General features: G+C 36.3%; 2 protein-coding genes across 2 annotated transcripts in view; both read right to left on the bottom strand.

The window, feature by feature from the left end:
* ap1m1 (adaptor related protein complex 1 subunit mu 1) overlaps positions 1–5,839 on the bottom strand; it is a 31,705-nt gene extending 25,866 nt beyond the window's left edge. Inside the window, exons 1-4 of the mRNA XM_067362432.1 lie at positions 5,615–5,839; positions 4,208–4,364; positions 3,487–3,554; positions 714–844 (exon numbers count right to left, since the gene is read on the bottom strand). Of these exons, the coding sequence (XP_067218533.1) occupies positions 714–844; positions 3,487–3,554; positions 4,208–4,364; positions 5,615–5,656 (398 nt within the window). The 5' untranslated portion in view covers positions 5,657–5,839. The remainder of the gene's footprint in view (positions 1–713; positions 845–3,486; positions 3,555–4,207; positions 4,365–5,614) is intronic.
* A 5,471-nt stretch (positions 5,840–11,310) lies between these two features.
* Positions 11,311–23,463, bottom strand: LOC137002865 (lipoprotein lipase). The gene is made up of 10 exons (XM_067362788.1): positions 23,286–23,463; positions 22,510–22,685; positions 22,144–22,323; positions 18,691–18,799; positions 18,279–18,512; positions 15,350–15,592; positions 15,028–15,148; positions 14,673–14,849; positions 13,501–13,608; positions 11,311–13,411 (listed from the first exon to the last, which is right to left on the bottom strand). The coding sequence occupies exons 1-10, from the start codon at positions 23,374–23,376 to the stop codon at positions 13,264–13,266; spliced, it is 1,587 nt and encodes a 528-aa protein (XP_067218889.1). The 5' UTR covers positions 23,377–23,463; the 3' UTR covers positions 11,311–13,263.
* Positions 23,464–24,146: the final 683 nt, after the last annotated feature.

The raw sequence follows: 24,146 nt of genomic DNA, 5'->3' as shown, positions 1-24,146 counted from the left end.
CTTTTGAAAGTGCCCCTTTCAGATATTACATTTCACGTAGTGTGTAATATAGCTGTTAGTGAATGTAAAAGTATGTAAAGTTTCAAAGATCAAAGAACAGATAAATAGAGTTACTGATTCCCAAAAGAAACAAGCAATTCAGAACTGCCTGAAACTGCAGTAATTCCAGCTTGAACCTACATAGGTTCATAACAAATTTGCATAATGCCAACCTATGGTCTCCTTTGCCCCGCACTCAAACAGTGCAGCTGAGACTGGAAGAGTTTGGTTTGTTGTTCATGTCAAGAAGATGCTGTTTCCTCACCATCGTATTGCTGTGTATCAAGTGCTGAGGAAGAGCTGAAATTCAGATATGCTAATAGGCGTTTCGTATCCGACCAGACTGGGCCATCTGACCAATCAGAGCAGAACAGGCTCTCAGAAAGGCGAGGTTTAGAAAGACTGAAATCGTTTCAGACACTGAAAAGAGCGGATACTTCAATGTATATATTAAGAGAAAATGAAAGTGTTTTTGCATGTAAATCTATTGTAGGAGACTCCAAAACAAAATTAAGAGCCTTTCAAAATAGAATAATAGAGGCACTTTAATGATTATATAAACTTTGCATTGAGTGTCAGTCATTTGGATTGAGGGCGAGTAGATGGTGACAGAACTGTTAGTTCTGAGTTGCTATTCCTTTAATGTTTCAAAAGAAACTCAATCACAAACTCACTCCTGAAGGATCTTGCTGTCAGTAGTTTGAGGGTATCCGAAGTCCATGAGTTCATCCAGCAGCTCATAGATTATGACAAAGTTATCTCTGATACTCTCCTCCTCCAGCTCCTTAAAGTATTCAGAGAAAACCTGAAAAACAGACACATCAAAACCAGTTAGAATAAAGCAAGTGATCATGAAATGTAGTATGCAACAAGCGGATACTGATCCGATTACAGTTTTTTCCAATTGCTAACACACTAAAATGACATGCACAGCACAATTATTTAAACTGACACACAGAGAGCAAAACTTCTTCTCAAGTCTCCAAAAGTCTAAACACCTTTTCTGTTTTACACACATTTTGCATTTCAAAATAGCACTTTTTAAATTCACTAAATACAGTTCTCTGCATAAGACACAACAATCTGACATAAAGTCACATGTTTGCCATTTCAAAACACTGCCATTCAAAATGACACTACATGAGCTAATTGGCCAATTACATGTGCCACCTGGCCAAACACCTCAGTGGTTAATTGTTAACACTTCAATCAGGATGTAAGCACTATGAAAAGACCACAGGTGAGAACCTTTTTTTTTTACAACAACAATGGAAGACATTGCAGAGAGAGGAAGAGGAAGAGGAAGGGGAAGAGGGAGGTTGAGAATAAGAGGGGGAGGAAGAGTGAGAGGTAGGGGTAGAGCAGGTAGAGGAGTTCATGGCCAAAGAAGACAAACACTTTCAAATGAAATCAGAGCAACCTTAGTAGATCATGTCATCAACCATGGGTTGACAATGCGTGAGGCTGGACAGAGAGTGCAGCCAAACTTGAGCCGTTTTACTGTCGCCTCTGTCATCCGGACCTTTAGACTGGAGAACAGGTATGTAACCAAAATTTCATGTAGTACACATGTAGTATACCCCATGTCATAGTGTATCAGTTGGGTGACACCTGTTTACTTAGTGTATGACATCAGCCATTCATGAACTGTACAAGTTTCCTGTACAATGTACCCTACTGTGGGGGAAAATATTTAGGCTGCATTGTCCAAGCCCTATATATATTTTTATTTTATTTTTTCTAAAGGACTTAGAGACAACACCATGGTGGAGGAAGGGGCCAAATGTTCACCGGGGTACAGGAAGCTGCCATTGTAAACTTGGTTTTGGAAAATAATGAAATCAGATTACGAGAAATTCAAAGCCACATCATCCAAGACAACACCTTATTCAACAACATTCAACGAGTTAGTCTGTCCACATTGGCTCGCATTCTCAAGCGAAACCAAATCAGAATGAAACAACTTTATAAGGTGCCGTTTGAGAGAAACTCTCAAAGAAACAAAGAGTTCAGACGAGCATATGTGGATGTAAGTACTATATTGACTGCAGTACACTACACACAACATTGTTTCCCAGTGTACTGGATAACACCATATTGAGTGATTTTTGTTCTTTGTTTTCAGGGAGTACTGGAAATGGATGCTCATGCAATCCCACATGAGTTCATCTTTATAGATGAGGCTGGGTTCAACCTAGCAAAGACCAGAAGAAGAGGGAGAAACCTCATTGGCCACAGAGCCATTATAGATGTTCCTGGCCAACGTGGTGGGAACATCACAATGTGCGCTGCCATCTCCAATATGCATGGTGTCCTCCACCGTCATGCCAAACTTGGACCATACAACACAGCCCATATTCTCACATTTCTGGACAGACTTCACAACATTCTCATACCACCAGAGCGTATGAATGATGCAGACCATCAAAGAAACCGGTACGTTGTAGTATGGGACAACGTGAGCTTTCATCGTGCAGCCCCAGTCCAAAACTGGTTTGCTGACCACCCAACATTTCTCGTGCAATACCTCCCACCATACTCACCATTTCTGAACCCCATAGAAGAATTCTTTTCGGCATGGCGGTGGAAGGTATACGACCGGCAGCCCTTTGTGCGCATGCCTCTTGTGCAGGCCATGGAAGAGGCATGTGATGAGATTGATGTGGGTGCAATTCAGGGATGGATAAGGCACTCAAGGCGCTTCTTCCCTCGATGTCTGGCAAGGGAAGATATTGCCTGTGATGTTGACGAGGCGTTGTGGCCAGACCCGGCTGTGCGGCAAGATGCTGCCTAATTATTTTTCTTGCCTTTTTTTTTTGTTTTTTTTACTGTAATATTTTTTTTTTCAGAAATTTTCTTTTTCAGTTTACTTTTTTTGTAAGAATATTTTTGTTCAGTCCCATGTAAATATATCTGCTGTGCTTATGTTGTACTGACTTGTTTACTGTAGTGAAGGAAAAAAAATAAAAATGTTGCAACAGCATGTGTGTGTATCTGCAAATATTTCTGTGCATGTGAACAATCTGATACATATTTTAGTATTATGGCAAAGCATACTAAAGATGGGGGTGCTTTTCATTATGCCCAACAGTGTGTAGGTGGTTAGGCAAAAATCTGGTAATATGAATGAAGTGTGTGCCATTTCATGCAAAAGTTTGATTTTGATAATGCTCTGTGTAGTTTCGTTTGCAGTGCTTCATTTTGCAGGATATATGAGGTATTTTGCAGTTTGGGTGTGTGGTTTTGTGAATTGTGTTAAGTGTTTTGATAAAACCAGACTAGTTTGAAAAATTGTGTGTTAGCAATTGGAAAAAACTGTAACAGAGGTTATAGCGCCCCCTTGTGTTACTTCCACAATCTACTGGCCCTAATAATTTCTGTGTGGTTCTCCCACACAGAAATCACTTTAATCCCAAAAGAGAAATGTACAATTCACATATGACGTACCTGAACAATTTTGTAGAGGAAGGAGAAAACCAGGGAGACGCAAGCATTCTTTTTGGATGTTGCAACAACTGTTTGTCAGCAGGTTAAGAGACAAAACATGATTACAAGAGACGATTAAACAATAAAATAATTATTTTGTAACAGTTTTATAATTTCCACATTGTGGCTCATCCAGTGATCCAGATTTAAAAGATGAAACTATGTGTCATAATTATAAATTAAATAACTAGTTAATAGGGTGGCTTGATTTCGGCAAAAATCATAATCACATTTTTCTGGTAAAATTTGAGATATTAGAAAAACTGCAATATTCCATAAAAAAAATAAGAATTGCCATTTGTGATTACATGATGATTTTAAATTTCATTAAACATTATACTTTTGACTTAAGGACTGGTGAGGCCTTTTTTTATTCGCACATATACTTTATGGTTCACACATCTATTTTTAGTCGCAAATGCAATGCAAATCATGTAATCAAATACACATATAATGGTACAACATAAAACTATTGAGTCATTGACTATAATATGTATTTAAAATAATAACAGAAGTTTATGGTGAAATATTTTAGATTCAAATATATTAGTATAAGAGTGCATGAAGACTGACTTCGTTATTTCACACGCAATGCTTTATTTTTAACTTTTCGAACTCTACTATTACACTCTATTACATTCAATAATAAAGCAGTCTGCAGGTTTTCACTGTGGAAGGATACGGTACAGGTTGTTGTGTTTAATCCACATGAAACGAACTCCACCGTGAGCCAGGATGGGCGACAGCGTGCCCTCCTCCTCTTTATCCATCAGCAGGGTCATAAAATGCTCGATCTCGGACATGTCCACATCACCGCGGTAATTACGGCAGATCAGGACCTGAACACACACACAGCAAATTAAATTCAAAGAGTCATTTTCAATACTTGCTGATTTTCTTCTACTGAGACGGAGATATTTTCTGAATACGGGCTGCTAACAGACCAGATGCAACTACATTAAAGCAGATACACTACAGTAACGAGCAACTTACCAGATTAAACGATCTGACTAGTTTGGGTAATACTACAGTATTATTTCATGTACTTTGCAATTACATCGCGTAACACCATTTTCACTATACAGCAATTTCTTTACTATACCTGCAATGTAAACATATTCAGATTATACTGTCAGATGAAGGTAATGATTTTGAAAAGGTAATGATTTTTGTATATATAATGATTTATATATACACATATACATACATATACATACACACACATACATATATATTATATATATATATATATATATATATATATATATATATATATATATATACACATTATATATATATATATATATATATTATTATTATTATATTATATTATATACTATACATACATATATATATATATATATATATATATATATATATATATATATATACACCCACACATATATATACACATTATATATATTACACAATAAGGTATAACAGTTTTGGTATATTTTTCGGTGACATTAACATCTGTCTTTACACACACTCATACATATACATAGTTTTTTGTGTTTTTTACATTACACGAATATTGTAGCAAGGTAATAGTATAGTGTTATTTCATGTACTTTGCAATTACCGTGGCAAAAATCATTGAACCAGCAAAAAAATGCATTTATCAGAGCCGCAAACAAGAATGAAAAAACAAAAACAAAAATAAACTGCATTTATAAAGCATATTTCAAGCATATGTGAACTCAAAATGCTTTACATAAGTGACAGATGAATTTTGTTTCATTAAACAAACTAAAACACGACAACTAAACTACAGAATAAGGATGGAGACAAATAACTGCTCTTTATTAATTAGTGATTGATAATAACTGACTTTTGACTGAGTCACTATATATATAAATATATTCGTTAATAAGCAGCTGTTTCAAGAGTGAATTTAAATTTAATTATTTTAATCTCATTTTCGTGAACTAATACATCAGAATCTGGACTGTTCAAAATCTTCTTATCTTTCAGACCAGGAGAAACGCGTTTATTGATTTTAACTGAGAATAACTCTATTTAAATCCCTCAGGTTCATGTTTGATGTGGATTAGCTTTAGCCTTCAGTGCTAGTGAACCGTTATCTTACCTTCCCCTTCAGATCTAACACATAAACAGCGCTGGCCGACATGTTTGCGCCTTCCTTGACCGCTTTTATCGTTGATCTACAGAAGCCCGCTCACTTCTGGCACATTTGTTAGTTTAATAAAGAGCTGTCATCGGTTTTAGAAGCTCAAAGAATCTCAAACATCATCAAATTGCGGATGGGAGAGATTTTGAGGAACCCGGCGCTGCTGTGGTGGGAGCGTGAGACTGTAGCGCCACCTGCCGCACTGGATGAATCAGAGAACTGCAGTTTCACTAGAGGGGTCGACATCTGCGTGAAGGGTGTGACATGGGTGTGTGTGTACTTCATACAGCCATTAAAAGTCTTTCCACTAGATGTCGCTTGAGACTAAGCGATAATCCAAGTATTTTAGTTTTAAAGTATAATATTCTGTTTTTTTTTTTTTTTTGCTGTGTTTCTGATTTGGTCATATATTGAATTAACATTTTTTTTATTTCAAGTTTGATTTTTAGTAATTTTTTCTTGCTTCTTATTATTTAAAATGACATTATTTAGGATTAATTTATTTTTATATTTTTAACTGAAACTTATTTCAGTTAATTCCAAGGCAACATTTTAATTTAACAGTTTTTCATCTAATGTATTTGTATTTCATTCCAGCTTTTTCTCATGTCAACAGTCACGTGCATGAGATGATCTGGAATTTAGGCCATACGTGTGTCTATATGTTCTGCATGCCATTGTTCAGAGCGTCTCTGACGTCAGACGTTTATTTATGAGACACGCGGGTCCACAGGCACATTTTACCCTTGAGATGCAGATGCCAATTTTACTGTGTATAAGGGTTGAGAGGAGCATGCCCCTCAAGAGAGACATAAAAATGTGAAATCGCTTCTTAAAAAAAAAGTGGCTGTGGTGAACAATGTAGTGAACTGCCAGTGAAAGTCAGGACTGGTGAAATCTTTGCTCAAACCCAGCAATGTTCTTCAGATTCTATTGCAATGATTTTCTATTAGGCTATATGATGCAACACTGACTGGTTAAAGGTGCAATATGTCAGAATTTTGCAGTAAAATATCCCAACACCACTAGGCCAGTGTTATATATTTTGTTCACTTGAGTATTAACAATATCCCAAATGTTTCCAACTATTTGTAAATCGTGAGAAAATTGCAATTTTAACCAAGGCTGCGGGACGTGTGAGGAGTCGCCTGTCAATTGCGTCATGCCCGCGTTACCCTCGGTTTCCGGTTTTATTTTGTAGAAACCATGGAAACACCAAAGACGCTTTAATATTTACATGTTTTAATAGACAAGGGAACAACTGCTTTGATATATTTATAGACAAAAAAATAATTATTGTTATATAGCTCAACACGTTTAGTTTTATTGTTTAAATCTAATTTTCTTGATGTTTTGTGAGTCTCATGCTTTACCATGCCTCAGAGATAAACACTATTTTGTGAAGTAGCTAACATAGCATAATCAGATGCAGCTTTATTTTTAGTAACAGTAATACAGAATTTTCTCCATCATACAATGCGTTTTAAAATTAATTGCATGCCATTCATCAACACAATCATCCAGTATTTAATATGATATTGTAAAATGGATCTATCTTACTGCAGTGTGTAACAGTGTCTCACAGCAGCCGGCGAGTGAACGCACAGAGTAACGTTATAACATCATTTTCAACACTCTCAAATGTATCTAATATGATAAACAGAGCTGCGTTACCTCATACTCATGACCGGAAAAGCGGAAGCGGCACCACCGACTGTGTCATAATAAAAGTCCCGCTGCTCGTGATGCGCAATCGCACCAGCTCCTCGTTCAGCTCCACAACACTCGCTCCTGCTCTGCTTCATACTACAGTAACGTTAATAATCGCATCCATTAACATGATTTCTTCCCGAGTCCCGTCGGATTCTTTTCCACCGGCTGTGATGTGAAGACGACATCTACCAAGATTCTGCGCTCAAACTCGACGTCATCAAGCTACGCCTTTGTTTTGAATAGGCCTCTAGCAGTGAAAAATCTACATATTGTAGCTTTAATGATTATCCTAAGTTTATATGAATGATATTCTTTTAAAATGTGCATATAGTTAGCTGTTCTTTTTAGAATTTTTGTCTTGTTTCCAGTCCAAATATCTAAAAATTCTTAGATCAAGACGCATTTTCTAGACAAGTAAAAATTATTTTCTTGTTTTTAAGAAAAATAAGTCCAAATTAAGTGAGTTTTTCCTAAAAACAAGCAAAATAATCTGCCAATGGGGTAAACAAAATAATCTTAATCCAAATTGAAAACAAGATTATATATCTTATTTTTGGTTTGAAATAAGATTATTTTGCTTACCACATTGGCAAATTATTTTGCTTGTTTTTTGGAAAAACTCACTTAATTTGGACTTATTTTTTCTAAAAACAAGAAAATAATTTTTACTTGTCAAGAAAATGCTTCTTGATTTAAGAACTTTAAAATATTTTGACTAGAAACAAGACAACTCTAAGTAAGAACAGCATTTTTTGCAGAATGCGTAAGAAAACAAATGAGTGCATAATAAAACCATCTGAATGCAATTTCTTACACTTGATTAACTTAATAAATAATAATAATAAGTGAATAATTAAACATCATTGATTTTTAAGTATAACTGAAATATTTGGTCATTTAACACTTAGTTTAACACAATGACAAAATGTTAAATGACAAAATAACCTTATACAATTCACACACTAAATGGACATAGTGCGTCATTTGGGGATTAAATAATGGGATCGCAAGGGGTCCTAATTGAGACCCGGTTTCAGCACCAATTTATCACAACAGTGGCTTCTCAAACAAGAACAAATGTAGGGCGGGGCTTGATTTAGTGTGAGGAATTGATTGGATTGTTGTGGTTTTCTATTGGTGGATCTCATGTGAGTGACAGGTTGCCCCGCCCTCATCATAACAGAAGAGAAGAGATGTATCAAGAGGGATGGGAAGATATTAATTCAAGATTAAGAGGAACATGAATTTAACCAAAAATAATGATAATACTGCAATATTCCATAAAAAATTCATGGTGACTTAAAGAACATTTTAAAAATTTGAAGAACCTTTTTCCACTTTATAATGAACCTTATAATGGGTTCCACGGATGTTAAAGGTTCTTCATGAAAGCGTAATAAAGAACCTTTATTTTCAGAGTGTACTGTGGGTCACACCAACACCCCTTCATCTGACCAATCACCAACAGGAGGACAGAGACACATGACATCCATCAGAGGACATAACATTGTTCACAGTCTCTCTTTGTCTCTCTGTCTTCTTTAACCTCTTCACTTGTTTCCAGACTCGTGGTGTGAGTTATTGCTGTTCTGTCCTGGTTTCCTAATACAGAACTGAGACCTCAGTCTCGTGAACTCTGTGTGTCTACAAAGAACAGACATGCAAATCATTGAACAAATGTCCATTTTTCTAATATCTGTATCACAAAAATTAGTAGTTTTTGCTCTGTTTCACCCAAAATATATATGCATTCTATGTATTGTTTTGCATTGAATAAATGGCAGGAATTCATTAATTGTGAATGAGAGGTTGATTTTTTGGTGATTTTTTTTCAGGACAGCAGGTTTTGGAAAGAGCCTGTGTTGATTTATGAGCAACAGACTGTGCTGCATCGTCTGAACGGCCTTTGCACTAAAATTAGACACATATTCAAAATATCACCTTGCGTTTGCGTGAACCTTCTTGCACGTTATGTGAAAGTGCGCCAGTCAAAATCATCTGACAGACTCTCAAGTTGCACACTGCTCCTGAACTATGTTTGTTAACCCTGTAAAGCCTGACATGTGAAATAATAGTCAGAAAAATCTTCTTTTTTTTTTTTAAATGGAACAGTGAACTTTTGACAAAATATAAAATAAAATAATTTTGCATATGTGATGATTTAGTGAGAATATGAAGCTCAAACTCGAGGAGGAAAAACACTTTAATTTTATTCAGAGACACAAACTGAGCAAAACTATGCAGTTTAGTTCAGATGCTCATATTTATATGGCCAAAATGTAAGCTAAAATTCTGATAATAATGTAAATAAATTATATCTTATAACAGTATACCATGACAAAATACTGACATAAAATGCATATAAATATCAGTCACTCTATATCTGCCAATAATATGTCTATATTTAAGTGCTTAGTTTAGGATCAAAGCTCTTTAGTTTTAAAACATATAATGTAATGTAATACAATGATGATTGAGAGATGAACAAATAAAATTTCCGCAAAAGCCTGATGATTATATTTGATATACTCACATTTGATTTTTCTAAAAAATAACTAAAGTTATTACTAATATTACTAACAATATAAAAGTAATTCTTATGTTTACTATATAAAAATCAGCAAATATTTCACTGAAGAGCTGAAGGTGGGCTTTTTACTATCAACAGTGATCAGGTAGAACTAAAACTAGTTCTGCTTGTACCTCCAGTTATATCCAACTGCAGAGATGGTGACTTCTGATAAAATATGAAGAAATCAAACTGCTAAAGACATTATTGCATTGTGTGATGTTTTTTTTTACATGCTTTATTAGATGCAATTGATTGATCACATTTTACATGACAGATTTATCAATGATAAAAACAAAGCTGGATGGCTTGTTATATTATGGCACAGATACAACAGCTAAAAAGACATTGATGCCATATAGCATCCAGTATGTCATCCAGTAGAGCTGTAAAATGAATGTGAACAGCAGTTCGGATCATGTGATGAGAAATGTTTGAGTTCATTATTGAGATCTCTGACTTCCAGCTAACAAAAGAACATTAAGTAGAACTAACGTTATCATTAAGTTGTAAATTATTTTTTTTTTGAATGTTCCCTGAACGTGCACGTTTTTATTGGTTATACGAAAGGGAACATTGCATTTGATAATTGTTCAAACATTATGGAAACGTTACTTTTATGCAAATTCTGTTGTTGAAAGTTGTAATATTTAAAAAACAGTAGATGAGTTAAAATGTTTCAGAAAAAAAAGTTCCATTAATGGTGTAAATAACGTTTTTGAGCTAATATTATGATGTGTTCATTATAAGAACACCAGATAACTATGAACTCATGTGGAGGAGAAATAATCCAAATGTCATTCATGACTTTTCTTTCCAGCTTCATCTACTAAAATCTCATACTGTTTACTGCCGTATGGCATGTCAGCAACTCCACCGCTGTACAGTATGCGTGTTCAGATATGATGGCTATGCAATACCTTGCATTCTTACTTTACCCCTCTACTGTATGTGTGCACACAAGCACACACACACACACACACACACACACACACACACACACACACACACACACACACACACACACACACACACACACACACACACACACACACACACACACACACACACACACACACACACACGTATGTTGGGTTTCCATGTTTTATGGGGACTTTCCATAGTCATAATGATTCTTATACTGTACAAACTGTATATTCTGTCCTAAAACTACTCGTCACTTTTTTACATTTTCAAAAAACATCATGCTGAATTATTTATAAGCTGTTTTCCTCATAAGGACCAAAAAATGAAATTTTGTCCTCATAACATATAGCAAATACCTGAACAACACACACACACACACACATACACATTGTCTTCTAAGAAAACTGGATAAAAACAAAACTTTCCATAAAGACCAGCAAACAAGTTAAAGCTCAAACAAAGTGTTTATTAACAGGAACACAATCATTAACCAGGTAAGTAATAATATTGCAGATTGTTGAGGGAGAGAATGGACATTACAGACTCAGTGGAGAGCACACACACACACAAAACAAGGGAAGACTGATGAACGGCTCGAGGTGCTCGTGAGTTTGTAGTTGACTGAAGATTGACTTGGACGAGGAAACTGGTTTAGTGTTGATGGTAAACAGGACCATCAAACAGGTGAGAGGTCTGTAGCTTCAGATGATGACTGAGTGTGTCCGATGAATGTAAGGTTTGTGTGATTGACTGCCAGGGAGGATGATGGGAAATGTAGTCTCTGGTGAGCGTGAATGAGAGCCTGGTGTGATCATGACATATATAAATACTAAAGACCAATGAACAAATGTGGACCTGTGTGTTCCCAGAGATTTCGTTTCAGTTTGTGCACAATAAAAATATCTTTAAACATTTTCCTTTAAAGTTTGTAGATGATATGCCAGGTTAAATCTAGTAATTATTGTCTGGACTAACTGACTGAACCCTCCACTAAAAACATAAAAGGAAAACATAAAAATAACCAAAAGGTATTCACCAAAATATACAAATTGCATTGATATGTTGAGGAGAAAATATATTCAAAGGCAATTTTATATCCCTGACTGGAATGTTAAATTCTATTGATTTCATCTGAGTGAAGTATAGCTTTACAGATCACTGATGATATTGTTCATCTACAGCTTCGCTTCAGTTCACTTTTAGTCATTTTGATCTTGACTTGTGTTTTATGTTTACAAAATCTATTCTACTAAATCTGAAGATAAATATTCTTTAACACACAATATGTCTACAGGCCAAAAATTAAACATCATCTATGTTTGGGTGAAAATCACAAAACCTGCTATTTTCCCCCGAAATCAAAAGAAAGAAATAAGAAATTGTATTTTTTTGCACGGAAACCTATTTTTAGGAACATTGTTTTTTTTTTAATGCTTAATTGTCATTATTTTATGCTCTTCATTTATGCTGATGTACATAATAAAATCTAAGTAAAATTACTGTATAACAGTAATGTGAATCATTCTGAATGCATTGCAGTCATGAGCATTTAGAATTTTATATGCAAGATTTTTTATATCATCTTTATCCATGAATATATAGTTTTTTCTTTTCTTTTGATTTTGGGATGAATTGTGATGTGAAATTCACAAGCCTACATTCTCATCAAATTAGTACTTTTAGATAAATCTGGTGCAAATAGCATAAATAAAATCACAAAACATTTTAAAGGGGCTATATGTAAGAATTTATGCATTAATCACTTTTTTATTGTGAACAGTTTGTAACAAAACTTTTATATAAAGGACTCGGGACGTTTTTGCCGGGAAAATCAAAAAGATGTGACATTTATGCTCCCGAGAGACTTTCTTCTGTTCACTGACACATGAGATGAATACAATGTTCAGGATAATGCCGAAAGAGCTATAATGTCAATGTGTCATGCAAAGAAAAGGGATTATTAGATATAAATAGTCTATAGCCTCATTATACTATATAATCTACTATCATAACAGTGTAACCTCATCTGTCGACATGATGGCGGTGTGATTCATCATTACGATCAGATGTCTTCTTAACTGCTGTTTTCTCACTGCTGTCATTTTTGTTGTGTTTATTTTCTTATTTAGAGGAAAGCGTGCAGCACATATTTACATATTCATCTAAACGTCGCTCTCAGCAGCGTGAACGGCATCTGGATGTTCGTATATCACTGCAAAGGTACTTCTCTTTACTTCTAAGCAAAGAGTGAAAAAGAACGTCACCATTGCATTACGTGTGCAAAAGTGTGAGAACACGCAGTAAATTGCTGGCTGCAGTTCACGTAACGGCCACCGGTGTCGCTAATAACAAGGGTTTCTGAATTCTTCATAAAGCCCCTTTAATTCTCTCTTTGACCTCATGAAGTTGTGTGTGGTTTTGTGGTGGTTTCTGTCATGACCTCTGTCGATTCATTATGAAGTGACGCTGGTTCTTTACTCATATCTGCGGCTGCTTCATTGACGCCCTGTTTGAAGAAGCTTCCGTGATGTTTCAGTCTGTGCTTCCTGAAAATCCAGAAATGGAAAGAGAGACAGAAAGTTTTGTATATGAAGGCCTGATATCTAATTTTCAGTGAAAGTGAAGCTGGCTTTACCTCTCCTCTCTCCTGCTCTGAGGGGATTCAGTGGACTTCACGAACACAACAGGTTCTCCACCCTGAATGAGAGAACCAAATTCTCCTGCTTTGGGTCTGAATATTATCCTGCATAACAAAAGAAAAAAATATTGCATTATTATTCATTTTCAATTATTAATCATCAGTTTTTGTCTTATTTTCACTATAATAACCACTGTATGTTTTGCAGTTTCACCCTTTTATTTAAGTATTATTACAAAATTGTTAAAGATTTTGTAAGCATATTGCATAGTTGTGCTTGGAGTCGACTGTTTTATTTTTTGATAATAATGAGTGAAACATGCCAAATTCTGCCGACATCATTTTTGGCCAGGCTGTCACACAAAGAAATTATGAACACATGACAAAACAAGAGAGACTCAACCAAATATGAATTACTAATTAATTACTGATAATATTGAAGTCAATGTATGCTTTTTCCCCTTTTCTATAGTTAGTAAAATGAAACCGGTAGCCTTTTTTTACCAAATAATTTTGGCAAATAAATACCTTAACCAAGTTTAGTGGTTTGTTTTTCCCTTATATTTAATATATATATATATATATATATATATATATATATATATATATATATATATATATATATATATATATATATATATATATATATATATATATATATATATAATATTTTCCAAAATTTTGATGGTTTAATCAAACTTATAGGGTCGTTAAAAATAAATACATCACTTTTGGCCTCTACTGTATATACAATACCATTCAAACATGGTCAGTAAGATTTTTTTAATGATTTTGTCTCTTATTAAAGTCTCTTCTGCTCACCAAGGCTGCATTTACTTGATTAAAAATACAGAAAAAACTGTAATATTGTGAAATATTATTACAATTTTAAAATAACTATTTTCAATTGTAATGTATTTTAAAATGTGTGATCAAAGTTGAATTTTCAGCATCATTACTCCAGTCTTCAGTGTCACATGATCCTTCAGAAATCATTCTGATAAGATGATTTGATGCTTCAGGATTCTTTGATAAATAGAACGTTCAAAAGAACAGCATTTATTTGAAATACAAATCTTTTGTAACATTATAAATGTCACTTTTGATCAATTTAATGCATCCTTGCTAAATAAAAACAAAAAAAACAAATCCAGCCTAAAATGACTCACTTGGACTGTGTTTCTCCAGATTTAATCCTCATTCTGCGAATCATGAACTGATTGGTGCTGAAGAAGCCGTAAAGATACGAGTCTTTCTCCCAGTGGATGTTCAGCATCAGCAGCTCTCCGATGTCCCTGTCAGATGTCACCAGGAAGGAGATGGTGCTGTTGGTGATCAGGCTGGGCCTGCATGGTTGCAAAAGACAGGACATATGATCATATTTTAGTGTCCATGTTTTAGCAGCCATGTTTAACTTTATTTAAAATTGTTTTGATATTTTGTATCATTTCAGACATTTTTAAGTGTGGCGTCAGTCTCCAAATAATTTTGGGGCCATTGAATTAGTAAACTTATTAAACTCACACAATGACAGAGATATCATCCTTTTCATCGGTCGTCCCGAACAGAGACACTTTCATTGGCTGCTCCAGTAAAGTCACGTTTTTGTCGCTGAAAAGATGCAGCTTAATCTGGTAATGAAACACTGCAATAGAACAAGAGAGATGAATATAAAAATCACCAGACTCATTTTATAAGCTCTTCACGTGTTCATAATTTCTTTGTATAACAGCCTGGCCAAAAATGATGTTGGCATGTTTCATTATGTAATCACAAATAGAACAATCGACTCCAACTACGCAATATGCTTACAAAATCTTTTGCAGGTTTGTAGGTGGTCGCTCACCCTTAAATGGCATCATGTCCCGGGTTTTGAGGTACATTTTTGCGCTCCTGCTGCTGCGGATCTTGTTGACGTTGTAGCCGAGTTTGTTGCAGCGGTTCTTGCGACAGCTCAGACACAGGCCCTTGTTGAAGGCGTCTTTGGAGCTGCAGCGGTACGCCCAGCTCTGGTACGCCCGGTTCACCAGCGAGTCGATGAACAGGTGAATGGAGCGCTCATGGGAGCATTTGACAATCTGGTCCATGTCTGACAAAAGTCAAGGGGGAGGTGAGAGGTCAAATGTTTAGAGAAAAAACACAGGGTGAGGGTTTAAGCTGACGGCTTACTGTCTTACTGTTTACTGTACACACGCACTGATTTGAACAGAGTAAGCATTTTACTAACTGTGTTATTATTGTTAACTGAAAACTTAAACCATTAAAAATCATTTTCAGTAATGAAATAAAAGGTAACACTTTATTTTAAGGTAATGTACTTGCACATTACTACATGCACTTACTTGTTATTATCCATAATGTACTGTTATTACTATAGTAACTAATGCTAAACCAAACCCTAACCGTTACTATTTAGTAAATACGTGTAGTTAATTAATATTACTTATTTAAGTAAGTACAATGTAACTACATCACCTTAAAATAAAGTGTAACCAAATAGAATAAAATGTAATATTAGATGAAAAACTAAATATAAAAAAAAACAAAAAAGAAATATAAAAAATAAAAATAAAAATGACAGAAGCACATAAAATTTATTTTAATAGCATTTTAAACTTAAACTTGAAAAACTTGCCTGAAATACGTTGAAATAAAAAAAAATAATATAAACTGAAATGAAAATTACTAAATCTGAAATAAATATACCAAAAATAACATATAAATATATAATAAATATATTATATTTATATAATAATAATTATTATATAATTAATAATAAATATAAAAATAATATGAAAATAATAAAAAATTCACATAGATTAATAGAGTGAACATTTTACTAACAGTGTAAAATTTCTAAAACTGAAATAAATATAAATCAAAACTATACATAAATATCAAAAAATAACATAAATGATGAATGCAAACAAATTTTAATAGATTTAGTATTTTAGGAACAGTGTTGTTATTTTTTAACTAAAACTATTAAAAATCATTTTTGGCTCAAATAAAATAAAATATTAGATGGAAAACTTAAATTTAAAAAACTAGAAACATGGCCTTTTCAACTAACTGGAATAAGTTTAAGTTGAATAATTAAAATGACTAAAACTGAAATAAATCTAAATTGTAATCTAAAAAAAAAAAAAAAAAAAAAATGACAAAAGCAAACAAAAACCTTAAACCTAAACTAAAATGAAAACTGAAAATATAAAAATAAAGCTAAATCAAAATATTAACAGATCCTATAATACAGTTTTTTACGATTGCTTACACACTAAATTAAACTTTTCCCACAATTAGCAAAACCTTACACTCAAGGAGCAAAACACAAGGCTAGATCTGCACAACTATAAGCACATTCTCAGCCTCACACTTTTTGCAAAACACTACACACATTGTTTTGCACAACACTAAACACACTTCTCTACATTAGACACAGAAATCTAACATAATAATCACTTCTTTGCCATTTCAAGACACTGCTTTCCAAAATACCACCCCTATAAACCAATTGATCAAACACAGCCGTCAGGTGTGAAGACACTCAGGTGCTTCACTGTAAACTCAACTATCAGGTGCAAGTACTATAAAAAGGCAAAATGTGAGTTTATGAGTCTTCAACAAAATGAAAGGCAATGTTGCAGTAAGAGGGAGAGGGAGAAACATCATTTTGAATCATTTTGAATGTCCCGGGCCAACGCATCCCAATGTATGTTGCAATCATGCAGAATGTGGTCCTCCACCTGCATGCTAACTTAGGCTCTTACAACACGGTCCACATATTCCCATTTTAGACAGACTGCATAAAATCGTCACAGCAGAAGACCAAATGGATGCAGAGCAGATGAGATACATTGTCATATGGGACAATATAAATTTCCACCTGGTCAATCTGCCCTGGTCAAAAAACTGGTTTCATTAGCATCCACAGTTTTCATTCCAATACATCCCACCATACAGTCCCTTCCTTAAACCCACTGAGGAGTTTTTTGTTTGTTTGTTGTTTTTTTTGGCATGGACAATCTCCAGCCCCATGTCAGGATGTGCCTCATTCAAGCCATGGAGAAGGCCTGACCAAACTGATGCAGGATCTGTGCAAGGATGGATTCACCTTTCAAGAAAGATTCTTCCCTCGCTGTCTTGCGTGAAAGGACATCGCCTGAGATGTGGATGAAGCGCTATGGCCAGATCCAGCTAGGCCAAGAGATGATGCTTTGGTGTTTTGTCTCCACAAATATTTTTGTTTGTGTAATATATTATATTTAGAATATGTTCTAATTTTCAGTGCAAAATATAACCTTTGGAAAGGCATTGATGTATTGAATCGTTCTACAGTGTGGTGAGAAATAAATATTTTCATCAATGTGCAGTACTGATCTTGTGTTATATATATATATATATATATATATTCATGTACTTTACTCTAACAATATCTCTGAAAAAAATCAAACCCAGACTATATAATTAGAAAAGTATAAAAGTTACAAGTGTTTAAGACTGAGCACAGCAGTGTGTAAATGAATCAAACAGAATCAGAATGTATGAACCATGTGTGTTCCTTACGGTGTCAAAGTTGGGTTTTGTTAAATTAGTGTAAAGTTTTGAATGAAGTGTTTCATTTTGCAAATGATCTGAAGTGTTGTGCTACTTCAGTGTAGGGTTGTGTTAATTGTGTGTAGTGTTATGACAAACCGGGCCCTGTTTTCAAAATTGTGCTTAAGCAATCGTAAAAAACTGTAATACAAAGCAAACACTGTAATACTCAAACATACTGTAAATGCCGTAGGTGGCGATGAGCTTCATAGTGTTCTGGATGTTGCAGCCGGGCTGGAACGTTCCACCATTGGGGTAGATGTCCACGTGACCCACGGGTCTCTGGATGCCGATGCTGAGGTCGGGTGAGCCTCTGGTGTTTGTGTGCAGGACGTCCACAAAGGAGGCATCATCGGGTGACAGACGCCTCAGACTCTCGGCATTCTCAAAGCTGGGACCCGCTGGGTCGAGACCTGCAAAACCATCAGAAAACAGCACCAAACTGCATCTTATAACTCTATATTTTTACTGTATGACTCATTCATGTCTATTTAGATTTTACTAAGGATACAAACATCTGACAAAGATACTTCTGGGACAGAAAACGAGATTGAGTTGAGCAGATGCACTGTTAAATGAAGGGTTGCCCACCTGTGATTCTGTTGACTTTGTTGTTGGTGAGGTTTCCTGCGACGCCTGCCACATGTGCACCGAGACTGTAGCCGAGAAGATGCACTTTCTCCAGCGGATAGTCCAACTCCTTAACAACAACACACAAACAATCACATTTAATCTCATGAAGCCTGTAAACAACATGTCTGGGTCATAAAATGAGACTCCAAAACATGAGAAGTCGACATGAAGTGGAAGTTGTGATCGTCTTTGCTTCACTATTGTGACATATATCCAAGTGAAATAATTTTAATGATGGATGGGATTGGGATGATGGATTGGATTGGATTGGACTGGGATTTGGATTAGATTGGATTGGGATTGGGATTGGATGGATGGATGGATGGATGGATGGATGGATGGATGGATGGATGGATGGATGGGATTAGGATGGATGGATGGATGGATGGATGGATGGATGGATGGATGGATGGATGGATGGATGGATGGATGGATGGATGGATGGATGGATGGATGGATGGATGGATGGATGGATGGATGGATGGATGGATGGATGGATGTATGGATGGATGGATGGATGGATGGATGGATGGATGGATGGATGGATGGATGGATGGATGGATGGATGGATGGATGGATGGATGGATGGATGGATGGATGGATGGATGGATGGATGGATGGATGGATGGATGGATGGATGGATGGATGGATGGATGGATGGATGGATGGATGGATGGATGGATGGATGGATGGATGGATGGATGGATGGATGGATGGATGGATGGATGGATGGATGGATGGATGGATGGATGGATGGATGGATGGATGGATGGATGGATGGATGGATGGATGGATGGATGGATGGATGGATGGATGGATGGATGGATGGATGGATGGATGGATGGATGGATGGATGGATGGATGGATGGATGGATGGATGGATGGATGGATGGATGGATGGATGGATGGATGGATGGATGGATGGATGGATGGATGATTGGATTGGATTGGATTGGATTGGATTGGATTGGATTGGATTGGGATGGATGGATGGATGGATGGATGGATGGATAGAATAGGATAGGATGGACTGGATTGGATTGGATTGGGATGGATGGATGGATTGGGATGGATAGTGATGGAGTATTTTATCCATCCAATAGAAAACAATTGTAGAATTTATTTGCTTATTATAAAGTCTAGAAGTGTTGTGAGGCCCTCTTGGCCTTTGTAACTGCAAGGGTCAGACAAGTTTACTTGAGCATATTTTGTTGGTAATTTTCCACCAGACAACAGGTGGCTGTGAAATGAACAAGACCATTATTAAGGGTGTCACATGAAGGCTTCTTGCCTCTGGGGAGTGTTGACTGTTTTGATACAATGTTTCATTTGGCCAGTGGGAAAAGGGTTGACCATCAGTTGCCAGAAGGCCCATGAGAAATGAAGTCAAAAGACGTACAGTAGCTGGAAGCTGGTCACCCTTACTAAGAAAATTCTCTTACATAAGCAACACCTGCAATTATATTAGTGAAGTGTCTATGGCAGAAAGGTTGGGGAGTACATGGGAAGGAGGTGTGGGAGAAGAGCCCCCGTAGATGATATCATGGAAAATAACTGTTAGGGTGAAAATTACCAGCCAATGATATTACTTTGGTGTATTTTAAGAGATAAGAAAAAGCCAATGATATTAATTTGGTGTGTTTTTAAGAGATAAGAAAAAGGTATAAAACTGTGCCCCATCTAAGGGAGCCTCAGATGCGGAGCTGGCATCTCACTTTGTTGCCTGACAATAAAGTTAAATACTTCTGAGACATGAAACTTAGACTCTGCAAGTTTTTCTTCGAGACCAGATCTGAAGGGACAAAGAAACATCAAATTTGCCATGACCATAGATGGATGGGATGGATGGGATAGGATGGATAAATGGGATTGGGATGGATGGATGGATAAATGGGATTGGGATGGATGGATGGATAAATGGGATTGGGATGGATGGATGGATAAATGGGATTGGGATGGATGGATGGATAAATGGGATTGGGATGGATGGATGGATGGATGGATGGATGGATGGATGGATGGATGGATGGATGGATGGATGGATGGATGGATGGATGGATGGATGGATGGATGGATGGATGGATGGATGGATGGATGGATGGATGGATGGATGGATGGATGGATGGATGGATGGATGGATGGATGGATTGGATTGGATTGGATTGGGATGGATGGATGGATGGATTGGGATGATAGATGGATGGGATAGGAAAGGATAGAATAAGATGGATGGATGGCTGGATTGGATTGGATTGGATGGATGGATGAATGGATGGATGGATGGATTGGATTGGATTGGATTGGATTGGATGGGAGGGATGGATGGATGGATGGATTGGATTGGATGGGAGGGATGGGATTGGATTGGGATGATGGATGGATTGGATTGGGATGAATGGATGGATGGATGGATGGGATGGATTGGATTGGGATGGATGGATGGATTGGGATGATAGATGGATGGGATAGGAAAGGATAGAATAAGATGGATGGATGGATGGATGGATGGATGGATGGATTGGATTGGATTGGATTGGATGGATGGATGGATGGATGGATGGATGGATGGATTGGATTGGATTGGATGGGAGGGATGGATGGATGAATGGATGGATTGGATTGGATGGGAGGGATGGGATTGGATTGGAATGGATGGATGGATGGATGGATGGATGGGTGGATAGGATAGGATAGGATAGGATAGGATAGGATAGAATAGGATAGGATGGATTGGGATGGATGGATGGATGAATGAGATGGGATTGGACTGGATTGGGATGGATGGAGGGATGGGATGATGGATGGATGGGATTGGAATGGGATGGAGGTATGGATTGGATTGGGATGATGGATGGATGGATTGGATAGGATATATGGGATTGGGATGATGGATAGATTAGATTAGATTGGATTGGGATGGATGGATGGTTGGATGGAACTGGAATGGGATGGATTGAGGTATGGGATTAGACTGGGATGATGGATGGATGGATGGATGGATGGGATGGGATGATGAATGAATAGATGGAGGGTTGGGATGGGATGGGATTGGGATAATGGATGGATGGAGGGTTGGGATGGGATTGGGATGATGGATGGGAAGGAGGGATGATGAATGGATGGATGAAGGGATGGGATTGGGATGATGGATGGATGGATGGATGGATGGGAGGGAGGGATGGATGATTGGATTGAAAGGATGGATGAAATGATGAATGGATTGGATTGGATGGATGGATGGATGGACGGACAGATTGACTTTATCTGTCATTTAAGTTTTTTGATCTGGAAAATGCTTTTTGTAAGATTTGCTCAGAAAAACACTACAGCCCCAGAGCAACAGCAGTGCTGTAGGGTCACATTCAGCTGACGGTCATTACAACAATGCTAACAGCGTGTTTCTCTGCATACCTCCAACCAGTTGACAAACTTGGCCACGTCTGCCCCCACCAGTCTGGTGTTTTCTGCTGATTTGGGGTAGTGTTCGTTGGCCCGATCCAGCCAGTCCACAACAATGACATTGGCACTGGGTTCACGATCAAACAGAGCCGTCACAAGCTTATAGACCCAGCTCTCAAACAGACCTGCAACCTACAGGTGACATTCAACATCGGTGTGATTATTTAACGTACTATAGTAATATAGCAAAGTAAATGTAGTAACAGTAACATAAAACACCTGGGATTCATAGGGGAAAAAGAAGTGGACAAGTGGACAATGGCACTGAAAACAGACTGCATGTTTTTCCCATCTGACTAATTGGCATCAGCGACTCACCGACCATCCATGGATAATAAGGAAGGTTTGGGAATCATTTTTGAAGTTGCAGTCCAAAATAGAGTCCCGTTTTCCTGGGACAAGGTAGCAAAGATCCTCGTCAGGGATTTCTGTGCTCCTGATGGAGAACTTGGACTGGATGTCACTGTAGTCCACTGTCTGCTCAGTGGAGTTACCTGAAACAATCAATATTTATGCATTTATCACCATTTAGCATGTGACTAATTACAAATGTTCAGAAGTTTATTTTGCCCTTATTATAGTCTTTATAGGCAGAGGAGGATGGGTCTCTCCCAAAGTTATTTCCTCATCCCACCAAAACTGTTTTGTTTTTCCTCACCGCTTTTGGCTTTGCTGTGCTTACTGGGGTTTGTAAGCCATTATCTCTGAACAGCTGCTAAGGAACAATGTGCATTGTGAACACACTGATCCAGAATCAGGGTATATACAATGACCAGATTAAGTAGACCATGAGAAATAGGAACACACTGATCTCGGACCTGTGCTTTAGTCACTTCCACATGCTGTTCCAAATGTTTAAGATTAAGGTTTATCTAACTACAGTTACTTGCAAAAAATAAATAATAAATAAATAAATAAAAATAAATAAATAAAATAATATACATACATAATAATATATAATATAATATAATATAAAAATAATATAATATACACACATATATATATATATATATATGCAAATGTACAATACAAATGTAAACTGAAAATTAAACACGAATGTAAATAGTAGTATCTATCTTATTTCCAATACTTACTAGTAAACACTTCTTCAGTAGAGTTGGAAATTGGTTCGCTCGCAATAAGAGAAAATCCCAATACCAGCAGCCAGAAACTTTCTTTTCCCATAGTACAGAATAAATCACTAATTTAAATTTTACAGTACACACTAAATAAATAATGGTAAGTTAAAGATCCCAGTACAGAGAGCACAGCGGGTCGTCCGTGTGTTATTTACTGTGAACCTGCTGCTGCTCACGGCATTTATACCAAACAATGAGTGTTTTTCACGCTCTTCAGCCATTGGGTGAAAGTGAGCGGGGGGCGTGGCCAGCATGCTCAAAGTGGGGCTCTATTAGCAAATCAAATGTGAGATTTACATTCACCGACCCAACTGTCAATCACAAGCGTAACGTAAACAACTGCGTTAGTCGCTTTAGTCTTTGTGTTTAGCGTGAAGATTTAAATATTGTGATGCTAAACGCTGAAATAGTTTTGCAAAAGCTTCTCACGTTTCACTTTTCAGTATTTTTAAAAAAGGATGTGTATATATATATATATATATATATATATATATATATATATATATATATATATATATATATATATATATATACACACACACACACACACACACATATATACATAATATCTTTTAGGGTATATTTATGACTTTAAATTAGGTAGGCTAATTAATTATGGATTTTTGGTTTAAACTGGAAATATTGAATTTGTTTATATATGAATTTTCTGCATCAGTTAAATTCTTGTATTCTTAAGCAGAAAAATATATATTAGAATAATTTAATCTATTTTTAGCAGTTTATTTTCTTTATTTCACTTGTCAAAACACCCTAAAGTAGGCCTAATGCTATTATTCTCAAGAACTTCAGTTTATC

This window comes from Chanodichthys erythropterus, chromosome 16 (genome assembly GCF_024489055.1).
Source record: "Chanodichthys erythropterus isolate Z2021 chromosome 16, ASM2448905v1, whole genome shotgun sequence".
Taxonomy (NCBI): domain Eukaryota; kingdom Metazoa; phylum Chordata; class Actinopteri; order Cypriniformes; family Xenocyprididae; genus Chanodichthys; species Chanodichthys erythropterus.
This window is presented reverse-complemented; position numbering and strand designations above follow the sequence as displayed.

Excerpts from the sequence above, each read along its gene's own strand:
- LOC137002865 (XM_067362788.1), bottom strand. The coding sequence starts at position 23,376 with ATGGGAAAAGAAAGTTTCTGGCTGCTGGTATTGGGATTTTCTCTTATT. Across the intron at positions 18,513-18,690 it reads CAAAGTCAACAGAATCACAG|GTCTCGACCCAGCGGGTCCC; the intron begins GTGGGCAACCCT and ends ATGGTTTTGCAG. Across the intron at positions 13,609-14,672 it reads TCTGGAGAAACACAGTCCAA|GATAATATTCAGACCCAAAG; the intron begins GTGAGTCATTTT and ends TTTGTTATGCAG.